Below are 19,914 nucleotides of genomic sequence, written 5' to 3' on the forward strand. Positions count from 1 at the left end.
TCCATTGATCTATCTGCCTGTCTCTGTACCAATACCATACAGTTTTTTTTTTACCACTATTGCTCTATAATACAGCTTGAGGTCCGGGATGGTGATTCCCCCAGAAGTTCTTTTATTGTTGAGAATAGTTTTGGCTATCCTGGGTTTTTTGTTATTTCAAATGAATTTGCAAACTGCTCTTTCTAACTCTGTGAAGAATTGACTTGGAATTTTAATGGGGATTGGATTGAATCTGTAGATTACTTTCAGTAAGATTCCCATTTTTACTATATTTACCCTGCCAATCCATGCGCATGGGAGATCTTTACATCTTCTGTGATCTTCTTCAATTTCTTTCTTTAGAGACTTGAAGTTATTGTCATACAGATCTTTCACTTGCTTGGTTAGAGTCATCCTAAGGTATTTCATATTATTTGTGACTATTGTGAAGGGTGTTATTTCCCTAATTTCTTTCTCAGCCTGTTTATCCTTTCAGTAGAGGAAAGCTACTGATTTTTTTGAGTTAATTTTATATCCAGCCACTTTGCTGGAGTCGTGTATCAGGCTTAGTAGTTCTCTGGTGGAACTTTTGGGGTCACTTAAGTATACTATCATATCATCTTTAAATAGTGATATTTTGAATTCTTCTTTTCCAATTTGTATCCCTTTGACTTCTTTTTGTTGTCTAATTGCTCTGGCTAGGATTTCAAGTATTTTATTGAATAGGTTGGAAGAGAGTGGGTAGCCTTGTCTAGTCTCTGATTTTAGTGGGATTGCTTCAAGTTTCTCTCCATTTAGTTTAACATTAGCTACTGGTCTGCTGTATATTGCTTTTACTATGTTTAGGTATGGGCCTTGAATTCCTGATCTTTCCAAGACTTTTATCAAGAAGGGGTATTGAGTTTTGTCAAATGCTTTCTCAACATCTATTGAGATGATCATGTGTTTTATTTTTATTTTGAGTTTGTTTACATAGTGCATTATATTGATGGATTTCCATATATTGAACCATCTCTGCATCCCTAGGATGAAACCTAGTTGATCATGATGGATTATCGCTTTGATGTGTTCCTGAATTCAGTTTGAGAGAGTTTTATTGGGTATTTTGGCATTGATAACAGGACCTCATAAAATTGAAAAGCTTCTGTAAGGCCAAGGGCACTTTCAATAGAACAAAACAGCAACCAACAAATTGGGAAAAAATCTTCATCAATCTATCTGATAGAGGGCTAATATCCAATATATACAAAGAACTCAAGAAGTTAGACGCCAGAGAATCAAACAACCCATTAAAAAATGGGCTACAGAGTTAAACAAAGAATTCTCAACTGAGGAATATTGAATGGCTGAGAAGCACCTAAAGAAATGTTCAACATCCTTAATCATCAGGGAAATGCAAATCCAAAAAATCCTGAGATTTCACCTCACACCAGTCACAGTGGCTAAGATCAAAAACTCAGGTGACAACAGATGCTGGCAAGGATGTGGAGAAAGAGGAACACTCTTCCATTGTTGCTAGGATTGTAAGCTTACCAGATTGTAAGCAACCACTCTGGAAATCAGTCTGGAGGTTCCTCAGAAAATTGGACATAGTACTACCTGAGAACCCAGTTATACCATTCCTGGGCACATACCCAAAAGATTCTCCAAGATATAACAAGGACACATGCTCCACTATGTTCATAGTAGCCTTATTTATAATAGCCAGAAGCTGGAAAGAACCCAGAAGCCCTTCAACAGAAAATGTACATTTACATAGTGGAGTACTACTCAACTATTAAAAACAGTGACTTCATGAAATTCTTAGGTAAATGGATGTAACTTGAAAATATCATCCTGGGTAGGTAACCCAACCACAAAAGAACACATATGGTATGCACTCACTGATAAGCAGACATTAGCCCAAAAGCTGGGAATATTGAAGTTACAATTCACAAACCATATGACATTGAAAAAGAAGGAATACCAAAGTGTAGATGCTTCAGACCTTCTTAGGAGGGGGAACAAAAATACTCATAGGAGGAAATATGACAACATGTGGGGCAGAGACTGAAGGAAAAGCCACCCAGAGACTGCCCCACATGGGGGATCCATCCCATATACAGACACCAAAGCAAGATAATATTTCAGATGCCAAGACGTACCAGCTGACAGGAGCCTGATATAACTGTCTCCTACGAGGCTTTGCCAGAGCCTGGCAAATACAGAGGTGGACGCTCGCAGTCAACTATTGACCTGAGAATGGGCTCCCCAATGGAGGAGTTAGAGAAAGGATCAAAGGAGCTGAAGGAGTTTGCAACCCTATAAGAAGAAAAACAATATCAACCAACCAGACAACCCAGAGCTCCCAGGGACTAAACCACTATCCCAAGAAACACAGGGATGGACCTATGGCTCCATCAGCATATGTAGCATAGGATGGCCTTGTTGGGCATCAGTGGGAGGAGAGGCCCTTGGTCCTGTCATGGTTTGATGCTCCAGTGTAGGGGAATATCTGAGCAGGAAGGTGGGTGGGAGTGGGTGGATGGGTGAGGGAGCACCCTCATAGAAGCAGGGGGTGGGAGGAATGGGATAGCAAGTTTCTGGAGGGGAAACTGGGAAAGGGGATAATATTTAAAATGTAAATTTAAAAAAATCCAATAAAAGAAAAAAAACCAACTAAATATATAGTATGCCATTTGCCAAAATTCAAAAACCATATAGATGAGCAATATTAAACTATATTCTCATTTTTCAAGAATGCTATTGGGTATGGGTAGGCTTGCCTAATATGTCAAATGTGTACATTTAGAAGTTGACAGGCACTATAAATGTGGCATAAATCTCTTCTCAACAATTCATGAATTTCAGTGTAAAACATCGGATTTAAAGAACTTCATTCATCATAGATAATTTAGCATGTTTCTGGGAGCTCAAAACCAGGGTCTGGATCTTTCTACAATCAATAATGCAGTCTGTGATTTAAATAATTTGGATAAGGGATGTGGATATGCTTTAGCATGCAGCCTATGAGAAGGAGATAGTGTATAGAAATGTCCCCGAAGGGTTTTCTCGGAGTGAGTATATTTGACAAAAAATTTTAAGGATGAGTAGCCTAAATAAAAAATGGAGAAAGGAAATAAAAGGAGAGTGGTGGCAAGGGCAGGGAAGGGGGCTGACAATGGGTGGAAGGCCGGGGTGGGGGGACTGGGACAAAGGCAGGGTGGGGTGGGGGCAGGGCAGAGGTGGGGGTGGGGGCAGGCATGTTATCAGCTTTTTCAATCCCAGGACAAATACTGGAAACCAACAGCCTAAAGGAGGAGAGATTTAGTTTTAGTTTAGTTCACACCTAGAGTTTCTAATCTGCTGTGGCTGGGAGGACTTGGCTGAATCTCTGAGTCCAGCAGCAGACCTTTTTGTGAGCAGGGAGCAGAGAGAGATATCTGTACTAGCAGGCATTCCCCTCTGCACTTTTTAACTCTGAGACATTCAGGATTGGTCCCTACTCCTTAGTCAGTCTTCCCTGGAAACACCATCACAAACTCACCCAGAATGTGTGCTTCATTGATCTCGTAGGCACTGTTCAATGTAACTATGCATACAGTCTCAATGAGCTGACACAGGAGAGATATCAGAACAGACAAGGCTAGTACAATTATTGGTGAATTATCAAAATTGTTAGGATATGGCTTCTTCATGGCATGCCGATGGGGACCATCTCCTGTAGCTGTATTACATTAGCTACAATATCCTAGCAGTCAAATGACAATAATTAGTAGTTATCAAGACTATCTCATGGCTATAATAATACTTCAGGTAAAATATATATATATATATATATATATATATATATATATATATATATATATATATATATGACCCTGACATGGTTATTAAGAGAGAAAATAAGCCAATAATATGATTGTCAGCCTGAGTAGGGATTAGTATTGATGTCTGGAAGCATATATATTTTGAGGGAGAAGGAAAAGGTTTATGTCTTCATGACAGCTGTTTTGAAGGATCAACTGAGGAGAGAAGGAACACATTAAGGGAAGGTTGATTTGAAGGCACAGATCTACTTGAGGAAGCTTGACTATTAGATATAGCATAGAATCCATCAACATCTGGATGTGACGTGTGCTGTTGGCTGTTTTCCAAAAGAAGGCACAGAGTCACAAGAACAATTTAGGAGACATTTCCAAAACTTTATAGGAAGATAGAATGTGTCAGATGTCATCAAACATGAAAACTAGAGGCAAGCAAGCAGGTACTAGAAAAGAGATGGAAAAGAGATCACATTTCCAATGAAGACGTCAGCCATGATTATTGGTCTGCAGTGAACCATCATTTACTGTTTCTGGAACTATAAAATATTTATGTATGCATATCTGCACGAATGAATACACACACATTTGTTCTAACAGGTGTTAATAAGACTAAAACTGATGAAAGGCTGGGCTCTGAATAACTATTGGAAAACTACTTCCATGAATTTCAAATCTATTTGTGAACTGCTCCTTGAATAACCCAAAGATCAAGTTTCTAAAAAATATCCCCCAGGCAACAGATAAATCTCATTATAAATAAGTTCATAGGTAGCAGTGTTGAAATAGACATTGCCAGCATTTCAAATCGTGTGATTTGTGTGATTGTGGTGGTGGTGGTGGTGGTTGGTTGGGAATTGAGTAGTGGTGTCTGCATTATATTGTTTGACTTGGCAAGAGAACACATAAAACTCCTCACTCGTGGCCCACTTAAAAAAGAAGTATTATAGTTCGAGGCACTGTTGAGTGCCATGCTGGGCTACGAAAAATAAGGAAAGATTCATAAAGCTCCCTACCTTCCTCTCGTTTTCAGAACCCCACACAGAGACACAACCGCTGCATCCATCAGCAACAGACCCCAGAGGTTCAGATTTATTTTGCTTAATATTAAAATGTACAGTGGAAGGAAACACGAATTTTCTTTCCAAAATGACACGGCTACTTCGCTTCTAAACACCACAGCTTACTAATGACTCTAAAAGTGCTCGAAGGGTTTAGAAATGAATCATTACACTATATCCCGGTGATGAGTTAGCACACGAATCTCCCATGAAACGCCCTTGATTTTAGACTAAATAAATCCCACATCTTTGTGTTAGAAGTGGAAGGATGTTTTGTTGACTCAGGGCTCTGTCTGTGTTATAGGGCTTTAAGAAAGTGGTGGACTATGACGGGAGGTTCGCTGGGAGCTGTCTTCTACATTGTGCACAATGCTAAGACCCAATTTAAACTCAACAGGAAACGTTCTTCCTGAGTTTGCCTTCCCTGATGTGGTCTGTGCATGTTTATGCCCGAGGGTTCTCCAAGAAGTAGACAAACACGTTGCTTCTGAATTTGAACTTGTTTGGCCCTTCAGATATTTTTTTTCAGTGACATGCAACTACAGAGGCTAAATACCTGGGGTGTGAGCTTAGAGGCATCTGTTCTCATTTCCCCTCCCTCCAACCCCGCTTAACCTACATATCCACACAGAGGTGGACCTTAGCATCCAGTGTGTTAATCCAGACACATGTAGTTGCTAACAGAAAGTCTAGGGTCCCATTTTGTCTGTAGTGAAGTCATGTTGCTGGAGATGGTATCCTGTGGGATACCATAACAGAGACTGCCCACCTTCTCCCCAAAATTAAACCAGCAGAGTTCTTTCATTGGGAGCAATCTGGATACATGATTATAAGCACCATTGATCCCCACTGATCTTAGGACTCACTGGGTATCAGGACTCGTTCAAGTGCAGCTTCCGTGATGTGTGACTCTCAACTTCACTGACCTCAAACCAGCACTCCACATGAATTACGCCATGCTTTAATTGCTCACTTCTTTCTAATCTTGGCTTCCTTGTTCTCAACATAGTGTTACTAGGGGTTACAATTGACCTAAAAATTACCTTTGTTCTCCTGACCCCTTTCCTGACCACCTTGGATCACTGCAATGTTTTTCCATCTCTTTTATAAATAACATGCACACACACACACACACACACACACACACACACACACACATATACACACCAATTGGACATGCAGATGTTCACACTGTGTGGTTTTATTCTGCATATATTTCTGCCATTGCTACTTTGCTACTTCAAGGAGTTGGAAAATATTGATAAGCTTCTTCTTTTCTTTCTTACCTCCAATTCTTACTTGTGAATTGAGAGATCCTCATTAATATTCTCTACTGGGCAGTTTCTATTCTAGGCTATTAATGAAGGTTCACTGAAATAATTTTTGACATGCATAATCTTAAATATTGTTTAGGACCAACTCGTTATACTATATGACTGTTTAAAAAGTAAACAAAAATTTTTTCAGCTTTAGAATTTAAAACAGCAGATTGCTCATATTGAAATACCAGGAGAGCATAAGCAGAGATCAATAACTCAAGCTTAGTCGGGTAATTAGCCATATGTATCCTGGCTTTGAGTCTGTCCTAATAGTGTGTGCTGACAATTAAAATTAAATTTTACAGGGAGATCATGAGTCATTTAGTAAAATTAATGTATTATATAATTATCATTAGGTAGCCACAGGATTCCATTATGAGGCATCAAAATTCCATTGGAAGAACATCATAATGCTCCTAGAGCTGCAGAGCCAGATATAGAAAGAGCTTTTTGGGATGTTTATCTCTTCTTTGCACATTCAAAATGGTTCTAGTTTTGTGTGGAAATGTCACAGCCTAACGGACAGCCAGACACACTGCATCGAATGATGATTGCTGGACTCACATTTCAGTTTTCAAAACTGAAAGTAAGTTTTCTAGGCCATGCTTCCTCAAATGCAAGAACGTGTCAGTGGAGGGGGCTAATGCCATAGCTTTTCAGAAACCACTGGGGAAAGTTAAAAAGTGAAAAAGAAGCAGACAAGAATTAACTACAAATTGACAACCTTATTTCTTTGCACTTACTCATGTTTTTATTTATATACTGTGGGTAGACTCTATCCCTTTAATCCTAAAGTGTGAATGATAATTTCTGCAAATAATTGAATATCAGTTTCACGTGAATAGTCATGATATGAGTGAAAGAATCTGTAAGCGATATGGTGTTTCAGAGTGGGGACTGTAATGTAAGTCACTTATCAGCTATGGGCCAAAGTCTCATGCCTGCATTGTTACTGCTGTCTATTTCTCATTGAGTATTAAGAGTCTTCCATGACAGAAATTAATCTTAGTCACCTACACATCTGATGTTGCTACATCTTATAACCCCTTTGAGTCCTCAATATTTTCTGCAACAAACGTGGTATACGAAATCTTGATGCTATAGGATGTTTTGGTTATTATAAATATGATGGGCCATGCTCCCATTTCCTGTCTTAAGCTATGTATCAGTTGTTCTGGAGGGGATTCTCGACCCCCTGTGTCCCTCTTGCCCATGCTCATCCTCAATATGCCTCTTTCAGTATCAGCATGGTGTTTCCATAGCAGCCTCTAGTGTAGACTTCTGTCATTTTTCCTGGTAGCTTGTAGAAACATCATCCTGTGCCCAGCTGTCACAGTAAATGCCATGCTTGGTCAGTATCCACCTGTTAGCATCTACTCTCTCATTTATTACCCATGTACAATAGTGTGCCCATTTGCTTGTGATGGATAGGTGAAGGCCATAATGCATCACTCTACTTTGAGTACTTATAGCCATGACTCAGGATTGACTATGTGAGCTTTCCTGAATCAATGATGCCTTAGGGGTACAGTTCTGGTATAAGTGCTTGTACCACCTCTCCTTCAAATGTATCCTGATATTTGTCTCCTGGTTTCTATGTGGTGGCTGGTGTAATGACAGCCTCTGTTTTTCTTCCTACGCTTGTCCTTACCTCACTGTTAGTACTATCTTAATTTACTAAAATCTGTGCGTGTGTGTTGGAGATTTGTTTTAATGCTTTGATCCCATTGGGAATCTGAATGACAAAATGCTGAAGGTCCTTGTCCCCAGTTGGCTTTTGATGGATCAATAAAAATGCCAATGGCCAATGGCTGGGCACGGGGTATGACACAGAGTTGTGTGGGCGAGGATGTATAGAGGAATGGGGAGAATTATCATGACTGAGGAAAGATGGGACACAGGATTGGCAGGAGATAAAGCTAACCAGCGATGTAAGAATTCAGGAAAGTAGCTACTGGCCACTTCTCTGATTGGGGATAGGGTAGCAGGAGAAGGTTTAGGAGTGCCTTGCCTTTGAGGTATCCAGGTATTTTAAAAATAAGCTGAGGTATGTGTGTGTCTCTTTCATTCATGGGTCCAAAACTAGCTCCTGGACAGTGTATATGTGTGATCCGCTGGGAGCACAAAGCAGTGTAGTCAAACCTCACTGCTACTTGTCTGTGAGCATGTGTTGAATATCTATGTGGTATATGCACATGTATGTGTGGGTGTGTATGCCCCTATGAGCAGTGGAAAGGGCAGTACTGAGTGTCCTGTGTCAGCATTCCCTCTCTTAACACTCCAAGACATTGTCTTTCATGGGACCTGGAGCTAAGCTGTAAGCCAACGAGTCCCAATGATTGTTCTTTCTCTGCTTCCTAGAAACTGGGATCCAGGTATAATATGGCCACATCTGTCTTTTTATGTGGCTTTTGGTGATTCAAAATCATGGGACATGTGGTTGTGCAACAAGGGTCCTTACCACTGATCCATTTCCCCAGATCCCTAAGAAACTACTTTTATCTAAATCTGTCACTTGTGATTTATTTATTTATTTATTTATTTATTTATTTATTTATTTATTTATTTATTATGTAGAGTCTGTGTGTGGCTCTTGACACTAAGGATCTTGTGAGGCAATAGAGCTAGCACATGAATGGCTTCACATCTGCTCTCTAGCTGGCAATGCAACATCCCTAACATCACAATGGTCCAGGCTTTCTCTAGTGGTGAGTTGGAGTAGATGGAAAAGTCAAAGTATGCTTTCTCCTAGATTGGAGACAATGGCTGAAAATGATAATGGCCTTAGAGTTGGCAGTGAAGAGTATTGGCAGAAGATCTATGGAAGAAGAACAACGGATTCAAACTAGCCAATCAGACTCTCAGGATGTGGGCTCAGGAGGGTGCTCACTGTGTAAGTACTTGCTACGGAAGTATGAGGATCAGAGTTTAGATCATCAGAATCCATAGACAGGTGGGCGTGATGATCCATTCATGAACTCAACCTTGGAGTCAGAGATACGGCATCCTCAGAGCAAATTGTCTATAGAGACTAGATAGATCAGTGATCTCTGGATTTGGTTGAGAGACCTTGCTACCCTGAAAAAAGTGGAAGAGCAATCCAGGGTCTTTGCTGACATCAACTTTTTACTACAGGCCTCCACAGGTAAATACATCTACATGTGTGTCTACACATATACACACACATACATAACACACACAAACGCATACATGTACACACATGCACACATATGTGCACACACATATATACATACAAATACATACATGCACACAATACATACAAATGCACCTGCATGCACACATGCATACACATATACACATGTATGTACACACAAATACACACGCAGGCACACACATGCATGCACACACACACACTGTGTAGACAAGCATATACACACACACACACACATATGAGAATGGGGGTGGGAATCTTAAGATTCGATATAAAAGTCTCATTAAAGGCTACCATAGCATTTAAAGAAAGTCTCTTCCATAGTCAGTAGACTCTACTAAACACTAAACTCGATGCTTGGCTAAAAAGCAGCAGAAATCTAGATGATGCCTATTCAAAGAACCAGCCAGAATCCTTTGAAAAAATGAGCATGAAGAGAGATAGAACAGAGCCCGATACTTGGATTTTGGCTCTGGGCGACCGACTCACATTCCTTGTTGAATGTTAGGGCTTGGATAGATGTCCTCTCAGAGTCCTTATGCTGAAGGATTGTCCCCAAGACAGTACTACTGGAAGATGTTGGACCCTTTGAAAGGTGGAACCTCCTAGGAGGTTTTTTTAGTCCTTTGGGGCGCTCTTTTAGAAGAGATTTTTTTTCCTGTTCCTGGATCCAGATATGTGTAGGCAGCTCAGCTGTATGGCTCCGTCATGCTTGTTTTCATCAATGCTCGCATCAATGTACTGCCTGATCCTAGTAAAAACTGAGCTAAAAGGAGGAGGAACAATGGCAGCCATCTCTATGTAAATGCTAGAGCCGAGGAGCTGCAAAGGCATCTTCTTCCGGAGGGCCTAACTGAAGACTTTCTGAGAGACCAAAGATGGCAGACGCAGACCGATGCCAGCCAATCAGGAACTGCTGTTTAAAAGAGATGTTTTCTTGGGGCCAATGGGGCATGGGTGGAGGAGGGTATTAAAGGAGCTTGCTGCAGCATTTCTTACCTGCTCCCAGAATCAGTGTTGTTGATTCTGCACCACCTCACTTCCCAATCCCCAAGGACAGGTAGGGTTGGTCAGCAAGTAGTCCAGGGCCCAGGCAGCACTAAATCCTGTGTTTATCATGTTACTTGCCTCAGATGTCTCCCGGGAGTACATCGTAGCGAGGCCCCGAAGGACACCTCCGTGCTTCATTCACAGGAAGAACTTCAGAGGATACTCTCTGTCTAGATATCTCTTGTCCTGTGGCTTCCAAACCTTGAGCTTTGCTAGAGACTAAGCACAGAGCAAGGGTGGGGACCTGGATATACCTTCACAGAAATGGGGTAGTTTGCCAAAAGCAACTGCAGAGTAGAGGCTATGACTCAGTGGATGAGTGCTCGGTTACTGTACATAAAACATTGGTCTCTTCCTTGGCACCTATGATATATACCTCAGAAAAGGCCTGTCATGTACACACAGGAAATAGGAGAATACACCTAGAAGCTAATCCTAGAGTGCGCAGGAATACACAGCAAGGAGTAGAGTCTAAAGGCAGTTTTATAACATCCAACAATCATATCTAGCATTTTATACTTTGCATTTGAAAGGTCCACATCACTACAATATACAGCTCTGTAAACACATTTTTTAAGAAAATAAAATTACATGGGTTAAGTCAGAAAGGAAAGCTCTAATGCCAGCGAATGTTTAAATTATACAAATGCCATTAAATAGAACAAATAAAAATCAAATATATAGGATCTGACTCCCAAAGGTTCATGAAGAGTATCCCACAAGTCATTGATAGATTACTTGAACCGTATCTCTTTTCAAACTTTCAGTGTAAGAAATTAGGTTCCGACAAACAACACTTAAACTAAATGATGACTCTGCTTACCCGGACTTGACCCACAAAGGCATTGGCCTCTTCCTCCACCACAGAGAGGTTCCTGGGCAGATAGGGATCGAACACGGGAGCGTTATCATTGACGTCTGTCACCACTATGTTCACAGTGGCAGTTGAGGTCTTAAAGGAAGAGAGAAGAAGATTCAGTATGAGGGGAGCTGCTGTCGTTTGGGATTCAGGTAAGTGTCCACGCTGGTGTTTCTCCATCTGAAAGACGTCTCAGTTCCTTAGCTTCCCAGAGGAGAAAGACGTAGAAGATAAAAACAAACACACCAACAAAACAGATGAGGAGAGCCAAGGATGATTGTCTAGGGCACACATCTTCTGAGAATGTCACGTATCCCCCAGAGGCTTAACTTTATGTGACCTTTAGTTCATTCATGCTTTATAGGTGGGGAGCATTATTTATACACACATATACCCTTTTTCCATAGTCTGGACTAACCTGTAGTTTTCACCAATTGTGTGTTTCACAATTAAACAGAAACATATATACTATCAAATAGAATCAAAACATAAACGTGTACTGTCAAATAGTCTGACATATAAATAAGTATTTTCAGGCAAGCTAATACTGTCAGAATACATCACCTTAGTAAGTTTTGACGTCTACATCTAAGTCAAGAGTTTGAAAGTTGGTTCAGGGTCAGTAAGTTTGTCTTTATGTGTGAATTGAGCTGGATCCTCCATCTAACTTTGACCTCTTCCTCCCTTTGCCTCAGTATGGGGTGGGTAACAGGTGGCAAAGAGCAAACACGAAAGGAATAAACCCAAACTTACAAGGCGAAACATGAAATGTGCTATGATATTAAAATGCTTAATTGTAGGTCAAGGAGATACAAGAGGAAAAGAGAGAATGAAGCTCCCATGAGGGTCTGGTACAAGATTTGTTTAAGAAAATAAAAATATTTAGAGCCTGGAACACCAGAGAAAATATCTACATAAAAATAGAGATTTTACTAACCTGTAGGTAACTTGCATTAAACTAGACTCAACACAGAGTATGAGTAGGGATGAGTGACTCTGAAAAGGCTGCGTGGCCATCAAGAAGTGGACAGAGACAAAGTAGGGTCGCCTGGCTGCCAAAGTGGAGTGGCCCGATAAAAGATCATGCTTTTTGTTGAAAACAAAGCAATTCCTCCGTGATCTGCAGAAGCCATGCTGCCTTAACTCAGATTCAATCCCAGCTTCTAAGTCTCCTATTATAAACGGCCTCTTCTAAACAAAATCAAGAACAACCTTCGATGTATAGTTACCTTAAACCTCCATGTCTCTTCTATAATAGGTTCAGCTGACATTAAAACCACAGAGAGGTTCTGGATGTGGGTGGCTTGTTTATTTGTGTGCACAGATGGCTCCCCCTTCATAATTTAGAGCTACATGTACATGATTTATATGCATGTAACGTTCAATCAAACTTTGACTTGGAAGATATCAAGAGGGTCACAACAGCATACAGTAGTCCCAGTCTGGAAACTACCCAATGTCTATCCATAGCAGATATTGATATATGTTTCATGCATGAGATAGACATGGGTAGAGTCTGAGGACATGTGACCCAATTGCCATGAGCGACCCTCTGGCACACTTCAGGAACATAAGGTTGAGTGACAGGAATTAGGCATGATAACATGGAGTTACACGGTTTCACTAACATAGGTGAGAATTCTACATACTAACCAGAGCCAGTATAGGGTGGCAATTAAAAGAGCTGGAGGAACTTCTGGACCATGGAATGGTCAGATTTTTCAAGAGATGAAGAAAAATGCTTCTTGCCGTGGGCTATTCTCAGATGCTCTCACCTTGAAAACTCATTGAGTTGTCCAGTTGTGGGATTTGCAATCTTCTCTGCACGGATCACCGATGAAACCAGTTAATTTAGAAGATGCACACAAGCAAATGCACACGTGTGTACACGTACTGTGAGTTTACGTAAAGAAATTAAGATTCTCCTGACTAGATGGTGTGCAGGTGTTTTATTTTCCCGTCGTAACACTTCTATACCTCTCGAACTTTCTCCAAGAAAGCTACAAGGCTTTTGTAACAGAAAAACTACTTTAACAAATGTTATTTCAAGTTATGTTAGAGGTGAAACCAGCTTTTTATAAAAAGTGTATGTTTTATGGCAGCAGTATTTTCCAATTTGCCTGAGGGTGAACAGGTATTAAATGTGACAGCTTGGAGCTAAGACTTCAGAGTGGTTGTACTGGTGTCCCTGGCTTTCATTCAAGCTCCTGGGACACCTCTATGTCCACCTCTGCATTTCCTATCTATTTTTATCACCCATATATCTTTTTTTACCTCTTTTAGATTCTTCATTCCATAGTGGAGTAGGCTTGCAGACTATCTCGCATCCACTGTCAAAGACTGACCTGCTGCTGGTTGCTACCCAGAGGAACTGAATCATCACTGTGTGGAGGACACGCTGGAGGGAGCTTAGACATACCTTCTGACACTGTTCTGAGTTTTACAGGAGGTGACAGGAATCCACATGGGTGGATCCCAGCTTTAACATTTCCTAAGAGAAGGACAGCACTTGTGTCAAAGTTGCCTGGGTATCAGTACTGCTCTTGACTCTGGCTATATTTTACTTATCCCGGCTGCTCTCTTTTGACTATGGTGACACAGTCCTAGACTGACTAGCTAGAGAGCACAGTGGTTTTGGGTTTTAGGTTGGTAAGGAAGACAGTCACACAGTGATTCAACATGGGTCATGCTTCATAGTGAGGACAGATTCTCGGTTTTGAAAGTTAATTACTACTACATGAACATGGTTCATGCTAATAAAGGTATAATAAAAGGGTGCTTTTCCCAATTCCCTGGGCGAACTTGTAATATGACAATTAAACAGATATGAAATAAATAAATAAACCTAATAAATAATTACGTTTACTGAGAAATAGAAATTTTTGTATTTCAGTACTAAATACTATTGTTGTTCACCTGGGGCTGACACCCAATGTTTGATTACCTCTTTGGTTTTCATTTTCAACAATAAACAAGTCTTAAAAACACATATTCTATCCTCAACTAAATACAGGAAGGTGTTTCTATAGTAATGGTTTTTATACACTGATTCTCTTTGATGGTGATGGCTCTTACGTAGACACTGATGTAGCAACCTTGGTTTTCCAAAGAGTTCACAGAAGACGAAGCAATGAACAATTACCCACACAGAGGACTTCCCAATTAAAAAGTGCTGTTGAATGTGTATTATTTCTGATGCCTTTTATAATATAAAGGTTATTGATCCTATCGAGTTAATTACTTGAATCACTAAAAATAGTTTGGAAGTAAAACATAACTACGATAAAAAAATTTAAGTGCATTAACTGGTTGAAGCAAAGAGGATGCATTTCTATTTGTGCAAATCTAAACGAAAAAATACTTACACATGTGCAATAAGAGAATGGGGGGGGGACACACATGGGCCTGTGGATTGAACCCAGTATTCTGTACATACTAGGCAAAGACTTTCCTCTAGAGCTGCAAATCCAGTTCTTCAGTCTTAATAGGGGGTGGATCAAAAGGGGATGGTATAAGGGAAGAAACTGGGAGTTACAGAAGAAGAGGAACCCTTAATTAGGATATATCATATGACTAAAAACAATCTCTTCTGAGTAAGAAAAATGAAAACAAAGTAAAATAGGTTTTAAAATAAAGCGTAATGAGACACAAATACAATTAAACTATTTTAAAGTACATTCTGAACATTTAATGAAGAATCTACAAAGGACTCAAAATAGAATCAAGATTATGTATCACCCAATTGAAAATGGGCTATGGGGGAAGGAGAGGTGGCGTCTTGGCCCAGTGGGTAAGAGTATTTGTTGCTTTTGCAGAGGACCCAGATGTGATACCCAGCATAGCACTTACATGGTGATTCACAACAGTAGGTCCAGTCCCAAAGAACCCAGTACTCTATTCTGACCTTGATAGGTACCAAGAATGTATGTGGTGCACATACATACATGCAGATGAAACACTCATACCCATACAAATAATAAAAACGTTTTAAAAATTAGAAAAAAAAAAAGAGCTATAGCTTTGAACAGAGAGCTCCCAGGATAAAGAATAGAGCAGAGAGTGAAGAAAAGGCCATCCAGAGACTGCCCCACCTGGGGATCCATCCCATATACAGACACCAAACCCAGACACTATGGCTGATGCCAAGAAGTGCTTGCTGATAGGAGCCTGGTATAGCTGTCCCCTAAGAGGCTCTGCCAGAGCTTGACCAATACGGATGTGGACGCTCACAGCCAATCATCAAACTGAACTCTAGGACCCCAATGGAAGACTTAGGGGAAGGACTGAAGGAGCTGAAGGGGTTTGCAACCCCATAGGAAGAACAATAATATCAACCTACCAGATCCCCCAGAGCTCCAAAGGACTAAACTACCAACCAAAGAGTACACATGGAGGGAGCCATGACTCCAGCTACATATGTAGCAGAGGATGGCCTTATCTGGCATCAATGGGAGGAGAGGCCCTTGGTCCTGTGGAAGCTCTATACCCCATTGTAGGAGAATGCAAGGATGGTGAGGTAGAGTGGATGGGTGGATGGGGGAGCACTCTCATAGAGGCAGAGAGGAGGGAGCATGGGAGAGGGGACTTGCGGAGGGGAAACCAGGAAGAGGACAGCATTTGAAATGTAAGTAAATAAAACAACCCATAAAAAAGAAATAGTTCAAAATGTATTCAACACCATTAGCAATGAATATAAATGTAAAACAGGACTACTTTGAGACGTCATCTTACTCCCATCAGAATGGCCAGAATGTATAAAACAATGGACATCACATGATGTGAGTGACAGGGAGCCACCATTTGCTGTTGATAGGACTGCAAACTGGGGCAGCCACTGTGGAAACCTGTGTGGAGAATCCCCCCAAAGCTAAACATAAATCGATCATATGACCCAGATATACCACGTCTTGGCATATGCCCAGAAGACTCAACACCCTACGTCACAGATACTTGATTGGCCATGATCATTCCTGCCCCAGTCACAATAACTAGGAAATAAGTGGAGATAACCTAATTGCCCTTCAATTGATGGATAGATATTAAAAATGAGGCACATATACACTATAGATATCCAGCAGTAAAGAAAAATGAAACCATGAAGACAAGGAGATAGAGTTAGAAAATATATTGAGTTAACACAGACCCAGACACGAAAAAAAAGTCTTTTTATTTGTCGTGCCCCACTCTGGACCTTGATATGTAATTGTAGAACATGAAGTAACTGCAGATGTCATGAAAGTAAAAAGGGATCACTGGGGTGAGGGTGTAGAGAAGGCTCTCTAGAGAAGAGGACAGTAGGGCATGGGCTTCATGAAGGGAGAAATGAGAAAAACAGGGGGAGACTTCAACCTGGTAGCGGGTACAGAGATAAATACATAGGTGAGGGAGGAAGGCAGAAATATCTGTAGGAGTGTTTGAAAAAAATGTAAACAAATACAGTATTTATATGATCATTTAAACACACTCAGAATTCTACACTGAGGAAAAATGCCCTCACCCCAGAGCCATAGATTCGTCTAACAAAACCCTTAGTAGCAAGCATGGGAAACCTCCCTTCTAGGTGTTGGTTGTGGGCTGACAAGAAGCGTATAAATCAATATGGGCTGCTATCGTTGTCCTTTGTGGCCCCAAACATGAGGGTCAGACCCCATGGCTGAAAACACCATAACTTTTCAGCACAGGACTTCAAGGAGGAGACTGGCAGCCTGCACAGGGGTTGCCCTGGTCTGTACCAGATGGGGTCCTAGACCTAAAAGGAGAAGTAGACACAGGCGCCATCCCCAGCCCAGAAAGTGATGTGAAAGCCTCCTCTGTGGGAACTAGCTCTCATAGGATCAAACATTGTTATTTAAGCTACCAATGGAGAGAAAGCCATTGGAAGTTTTACCCAGCTGTAAAGTCCATGAGCCCCAATAATGACCAGGAAAGAAAACAAAAGCTACTTACACATGCAGTCCCTTCATCTGATTAAACAAAAAGTTTATCCGTATTTGGGTCATTCCTTTTCATAAATATGGAATTTTAATGGTTGAGAGAATTAGGATGTATGACTTAAGAGTGTCTTTGTTTTATGCCAATAAACAAGAAAGTGCACAGTCAGCAGTGGGCACACTACCTAGAGAGGGTATTTTACATCCGTGTAAAATATTGTGTTTAACCGCAAACCTCTCGAAGCTCCAGTACCAAGAGCCTGAGGAGTCTTATTCAGGTCACTGGATTTCCTTTGTGATTTAGAAAAAAATGTCCTTCCTGAGGCTGTGCTGGAAGACTTTCCAAGGGAGAAAATAATAATAAAAAAAAAAGAGTATCATTGCTAATGGCGAGACAGAGAAAAGGTTCATCTGGGGATAACGGGAGGAGGAGAGGCAGAGTACAAGTTCCCTCTCCTCACCCCATCCAGCCCTGACACTTTGAGCCACCCTAGGTATGGTAGGCACATTCTATGCACGTGAAGGATCGCCATAGAGAAGAGAATCTGTGGTGATCAACTTATATCCAAGAACCTATAACACTGTTTGCCCAGGTTTTCAGATCAAGTTTTATTTTAGTGTGGTTTGGTTGGACTGGGCTTGGTTCAGAACTAAGAAGTGCTACACACACATTTCTTAAAAGGACAGAGCAAATGTAAAGCCCTTCAAAGGAAAATAGAAGCAAGGGTCCGAGGACGGACAAGTGGTTACTTGAAGCACACGATATAAAGTGTAATTGGGTAAATACCAACACACACAAGACTTTCCATCAAAACCTATTCCAGCCCCACCTTGGCAAGCTCGTAAGTGAGTAGGAACTCTAAATGGATGCAGTTATTATTATGTGAAAATGATGTGCCTATGATAGTTAATGAAATCTACATATTTATAATAAATAAACCACAGTTAGCTTCCTAAGGTTTCTAATTTCTCTGAATGAAGATAGAAAAGGAAAATTAGAAAAAGTCAAATTAAATTTCAAAAACATCCTCTCTAAAATTAATGAGAAATACGGTGTGAGTAGTCTCTATTTTCCCACCACTGTTCAGTGAGACAGGGGACTTTCATTAAAAAATAAATTTGCCCTGGCAATTTATTTCATACAGATTACATTTGACTTATTTTTTTATGTAGATAATTTAAGTACCCCTGGTTCATGTTCATTATTCACTTATTTTAAACTTCGTGATTATTGATTTTAAAAGCCTTTTTTTTTTATTATGGCTGCACAAAAAAAATTTAAGTTAAAAACGTTCAGTAAGAAAAGTGTCATTAGACCACAGAATACATTAGGATATATCGTATCATTTGTTCTTCGGGTCCTGGCTGTACAGGCTACTGTGAAAATGTATTTCCAGGCTCTGGAGAGAAGTCTCCACAGATTAAAACATTTGTTGCTTTTGGCAAGGTCCAGACTTCAGCTCCAGCATCGGCATAGGATAGCTCAGAACTGCCTGTAACTTTGTAACTTCAGCACCAGGGAATCTAATGCTCTTTTCTGGACTCCTCAGGATCTGCATTCTCAAGTATACAACCTTCCCCACATATATGTATATGTATATGTATATGTATATGTATATGTATATGTATATGTATATGTATATGTATATGTATATGTATATGTATATGTATATGTATTATATATGTATTATATATGTATTATATATGTATTATATATTTGATCTATCTATATCTATCTATATATCTCTATGTATATATATGTATGTATATATGTATGCATATATACATATGTATGTATATATGTATGTATATGTATGTATATATATGTATATATACATAGAGATATATAGATATAGATAGATCAAATATATAATATATATGATCAAATTATTCAAAGGAGATATAATTGGATAAAAATCCAAGACTTCAATATTTTCAATACAAGCTTTTGAAAACAGTCGAGGACTTACCCAAAAGCAATGCGTTTTTAAAGCTGAATGAGGTCTTAATGAGGCAAGAAGGAGAAAATGGAAACCTAGACTGGCTGTGACCGGGAAAGCAGAGCTGAGAAACACGGGTGAGTGACAGAAAGGCCCTGTTGTAACAGAGTAGCTGTGGTATGCAGCTTGCATGGATGAGCTTAGCAGATGGTGCCTGGTCCAGACACTAGACATGCTGGCTGGTCTCTTCCCTGTCTAAGGCATTTTATTTTTAAGGATAGACCTTAAATATCCTCAGCTGTTAGTTTCCAAATGACACTGTGACTTACCCCGAGGCTATGCGTAGCCTCTGCTTTTTCCTGATGCCTAAATGTCACATCACTCTAATTATGCCTTTTAAATGGTCATTTAAATAACTCCTCCTCCATTTCCTTAGCACCCCCGCTCAGCTAATAGCTGGCCAGGAGACTCAGTAATGTTTAATCAAGAGTCAAGTTCCAGGTTCCTTCTCGAGAGTCTGACCCCTGCACCGTCATGTAACACTGGCAAGCTACAAATCAGACATGTTCTGTGCATAAAATCCACCCTGAGCTGTTTTCCTCCAGGCGACCGTTTGTCTCATATTCTTTGAACTGTGTGTTTTATTTTCTGCAAAGTCCTTATCAAACTCTTCCAAAAGCCCAAAGTGTTTTCAGGGGAGATTTTTTTATGACCAATTATCTCTACTTTTATTTTTATGAAGGTTATTATATTAAATATTAATTTGACATGTTTTCATCTTGGCAGATTTTTCTCAGTAAT

The 19,914-nt window shown here is 40.2% G+C and overlaps 1 protein-coding gene across 6 annotated transcripts in view; it reads right to left on the bottom strand.

The window, feature by feature from the left end:
* Window positions 1-19,914, bottom strand: part of Pcdh15 (protocadherin related 15) — a 1,498,824-nt gene that overhangs the window by 244,962 nt on the left and 1,233,948 nt on the right. For all 6 annotated transcript variants that reach the window (XM_063279549.1, XM_063279551.1, XM_063279550.1 and 3 more), the window contains one exon: window positions 11,208-11,336. In XM_063279549.1, coding sequence (XP_063135619.1) covers window positions 11,208-11,336 — 129 coding nt within the window. The remainder of the gene's footprint in view (window positions 1-11,207; window positions 11,337-19,914) is intronic.

This window comes from Rattus norvegicus, chromosome 20 (assembly GCF_036323735.1).
Source record: "Rattus norvegicus strain BN/NHsdMcwi chromosome 20, GRCr8, whole genome shotgun sequence".
Classification (NCBI taxonomy): domain Eukaryota; kingdom Metazoa; phylum Chordata; class Mammalia; order Rodentia; family Muridae; genus Rattus; species Rattus norvegicus.